This window comes from Ricinus communis, chromosome 10, assembly GCF_019578655.1.
Source record: "Ricinus communis isolate WT05 ecotype wild-type chromosome 10, ASM1957865v1, whole genome shotgun sequence".
Classification (NCBI taxonomy): domain Eukaryota; kingdom Viridiplantae; phylum Streptophyta; class Magnoliopsida; order Malpighiales; family Euphorbiaceae; genus Ricinus; species Ricinus communis.
Genome location: NC_063265.1, coordinates 13332735 through 13336650, shown reverse-complemented (window position 1 = coordinate 13336650; position 3916 = coordinate 13332735). Strand labels below are relative to the sequence as shown.

General features: G+C 38.0%; 1 protein-coding gene across 1 annotated transcript; it reads left to right on the top strand.

Moving 5' to 3' along the window:
- The first annotated feature begins 519 nt into the window (after nt 1-519).
- Nucleotides 520-3253, top strand: LOC8274973 (protein NRT1/ PTR FAMILY 4.5). Its single transcript, XM_002512545.3, has 5 exons — nt 520-658; nt 755-972; nt 1058-1480; nt 1649-1773; nt 1862-3253. Exons 1-5 carry the CDS (start codon nt 574-576, stop codon nt 2931-2933), a joined length of 1923 nt encoding a protein of 640 aa, XP_002512591.3. The 5' UTR covers nt 520-573; the 3' UTR covers nt 2934-3253.
- The last annotated feature ends 663 nt before the right edge of the window (nt 3254-3916 follow it).

Below are 3916 nucleotides of genomic sequence, written 5' to 3'. Positions count from 1 at the left end.
TCATCGATCCATCTGTTCCTGGAGTAAAAGGAACTGAGTTTCAGAGCCATTAGCTGTAACTTAGCAATGGCATGTTTTAGTGCTAATTTATGTGAAGGCAGATTAAAGAATATTACATCCATAATGCCATTTGTCTACAATATTTGACCGAAAACAGACATGGAAACTTTTGGACTGGGTAATTAAAGCATGATGTGGCTGTTACTGATTAACCTGGAATTAAGAAGTATAATGCTGCTGTTCTTAGAGAAAATCGGAACAGAAAGATTAATTGGAAAACCCAAGTTAATTTTCCAGGGCTCTGTCGCCATGGCAAGAGACAAATGGCGGACCGAACTAGATGCCATTCAACGTCATAAACAAAGTGTTCGATGTGCTATATTTTGATGGTCATTGTTGCACCACTTACCAATTTCTCTCGTTTTAACTTTTAACTGCCTCTCGCGCCAAGGCCCAAATATGGTAAGTCTCAAGAACTCTCGCGCTCGCTCTTCTTTGCACTATGAGACGCATACTCAAATTAGATCAAGTTCCTTATTATTAATGTCTAAAATCGTATGAACGCAGGGCGACATGGAGGTTAGTAAGGCAGAAGACAATTCCCTTAACAAGCGAGAGGAAGGAAAAGGTGGATTTAGAGCTTGCATGTTTGTTTTTGGTAAGTGTACAAGAACTCGTTTATCAGAATTCAGAAGTTTCTGTGTGGTCTACGTGTGTAAATATTACAATATACTAATTCCACATTCCTGTGCAGTGCTGGTGGCATTGGACAATATGGGTTTCATAGCAAACATGGTTAGCTTGGTTCTTTACTTCCTCAAGGTTATGTATTTTGATATACCTAATTCCGCCAACACTCTAACCAACCTCATGGGATCGATATTCTTGCTCACTCTTCTTGGTGGCTTCATTTCTGATACTTTCTTGAACAAACTTTACACTGTGCTGCTTTTTGCAGTGATTGAAATCTTGGTAATACACCAAGAACTGTTGTATATATCTTAATTAATTATACGCCTTCTTTCTTTCTATATCTTAAAGGATCTTAAACATCCAGGCTATGGTGTTAATGACAATTCAAGCTCATGCAAAAAGTCTGCACCCGCCGTATTGTGGCAAGCCAAAGTGTGTGGAAGGAAAAATAGAATTTACGCTCTACGCATCACTTGCTTTGTTAGCTTTAGGTTCAGGTGGAGTCAGGGGAGCTCTTCCTTCACTTGGCGCTGACCAATTTAATCAGAATGATCCTGAAGAGGCCAAGGATCTTGCAACCTACTTCAATTGGATGACACTCAGCACAGTACTTGGTGCAGCAGTAGGTGTCACAGGCATAGTTTGGGTTAGTGTCAATGATGCTTGGTACAAAGGATTTATGATATCAACTATTGCCGCATTCGTTGGTTTCATTGTTCTTGCCTGTGGGAAACGTTACTACCACCTCAAAGAACCTGGAGAGAGTCCCCTCATCAGGATCGTACAGGTACTCGATCATTTTTATTATGAATTCTGATTCGATAAGAACTAACGTGCTGACCATTGAATTAGGTCCCAAATCAAATACGATAATTATAGTGCGGTCTTTCGCATATTTATGTGCGAGAATGCACAGAATTCCTTACAATTGATACCCTTCCATTGGCCTTTTCAGGTTTTTGTTGTGGCAATCAAGAACCGAAAATTATCGCTGCCAGAGAATCCTGAAGAGCTATACGAGATCAGTGACGAAGAAAGAATATACTCAGATGAAAAAATTGCACATACGGACCAATTCAGGTTCTGATATAGCCTTAATGCTCACTCACATAATTCTGATACGTGATAATATTTTCTTTTCTTATTGATTTTTCGCTTACTGAACCAGATTCCTAGATAGAGCTGCCATTCTACCTAAAGACCTGACAGCTGCACCATGGCAAGTATGCACTGTGACACAAGTTGAAGAAGTGAAGATCCTGACAAGAATGATGCCAATTTTATTCAGTACTATCATAATGAACACATGTCTGGCACAACTCCAAACTTTCTCAGTAGAACAGGGTTACATCATGAACAGGTTTATTGGCAAGTTTGAGGTTCCTGCCCCATCAGTTCCTATAATTCCCCTAGTTTTTATGGTCATACTTATTCCAATGTACGAGTTCTTTTTCGTTCCTTTTGCTCGAAAAATCAGCGGTCACCCATCAGGCATCACGCAACTTCAACGTGTAGGAATTGGTCTTGTTCTATCTGCAATTTCAATGGCTGTAGCAGGTATTGTCGAGGTGAAAAGAAGAGACCAAGCACATAAGGATCTAGCACATCCCATCAGTGTTTTCTGGCTATCTTTTCAGTATGGAATTTTCGGAATAGCAGACATGTTTACACTTGTTGGATTATTAGAATTTTTCTACAAGGAAGCACCTTCAGGAATGAAATCCTTGTCTACATCATTTACATGGCTATCTTTATCATTTGGGTATTTCTTGAGTACTGTTTTGGTTAACCTCATCAATGCTATTACTAAAAGAGTTACTCCAAGCAAACAAGGGTGGTTACATGGTGATGATATAAACAGCAACAATTTAAACCTATTTTATTGGTTTTTAGCTATCCTGAGCTGCATCAACTTTGGTGTCTATCTTTGTATGGCATCCTGGTACAAATACAAGGCCGATGATATAGATTTAAAGATGGAATCGAAGGGGTCGACGGACGGATTGCTTCCTGCCAAGGTAGCAAGCAATCCTGAATCAAGTGTGGTAAAGAAAGAAGAAGTAGAAGAAAGTACAGTGGAAAAGGTGATGAGTGATACAAGTTATGCTGAAGCTCAAGCTCCATCTTCTGAACAGCCTAAGGATGATGAAGAAAAAGAGCAAACGTATCATTCTGAAAAGCCTAAGGATGATGAAGAAAAGGAGCAAATACATCAGCAAGAAACTCAATCTAGCAACTAGCTTATGTATGACATGATTCTGTTATATATGACATAAATGTGCGCCAATTTGGTAATACTTAGAGACTTCTCTATTTCCTGATCTATATTTTCTTTGTTTGATTGTATTTCAGTTTAACTGTAATAAGAAGATTTTCCCACAAGAAATGAGAAAAAGAGCCTTCTTTATGGTTGGAGATTAATATAACCTGCAGTTCCTCCCCGTGATAGTTACAACTCGAGCATCAATGGCTCTTTTAGATCTCTTCAGTACGTAGGATAGTGGCAATCTTTAATCCACTGGGCATGAAAATAAGAGTTAATTACGATTTGATCTCCCATTTCGAGCGATCCACTTTCTCATAAACTATAGTTTGTTTTATCATCTCTTAACCTTCTTGTTTGATCAAAAAGAAATGGGCATCGCCTGATGAATGGATTTGCTTCTTGCAACTGACCAAAATCTTGAAACGAGACCTTATAAATAAGACAATTTTTAATGATTTTATAATGAGAAAACTGCATTATCAGGGTTTAAGTAATTTCAGAAGGACCTAGGCCCACTACCCTTTACTTTTTCAGGTATAGTGGACAGTTTCTGCCGAGGCCATAAGATATATGAACACATGTGAAAGGCAGATTGCTCCAGAAAAAGGGCTCGTCGAAGGTCCATCAACGACAAATCAACAAATCCCACTCAATTTCCTTCATTCCATGCACCAAAGTTGTGGGCAGCCTTTTAAGGAAAAAATAAAAGAAAAAGAAAACAAACACTTATCCTTTCTTAATTATAAGATAGAAAATGGTGAAACTACTTATCGACAACATTTTAAAAACTGCGTACTGGAACTTGTTTCAGTTTCAGTTTTTGTTTGTAACTTATGCAATGATTTTTGGACATACATCTGCTAAATGGTTCATACTAAAGTGGAATACCATGCCTTATAATTTGTGATTTTTTTTCTTCTTTAGATAAATAGAATAAATATAACCTTAAGTTATGAA

Bases quoted from the DNA above. Each gene is read 5' to 3' on its own strand.
- LOC8274973 (XM_002512545.3), top strand. From the start codon at position 574: ATGGAGGTTAGTAAGGCAGAAGACAATTCCCTTAACAAGCGAGAGGAA. The intron at 659-754 runs GTAAGTGTACAA...ATTCCTGTGCAG, and splicing joins AGCTTGCATGTTTGTTTTTG to TGCTGGTGGCATTGGACAAT. The intron at 973-1,057 runs GTAATACACCAA...TTAAACATCCAG, and splicing joins TTGCAGTGATTGAAATCTTG to GCTATGGTGTTAATGACAAT.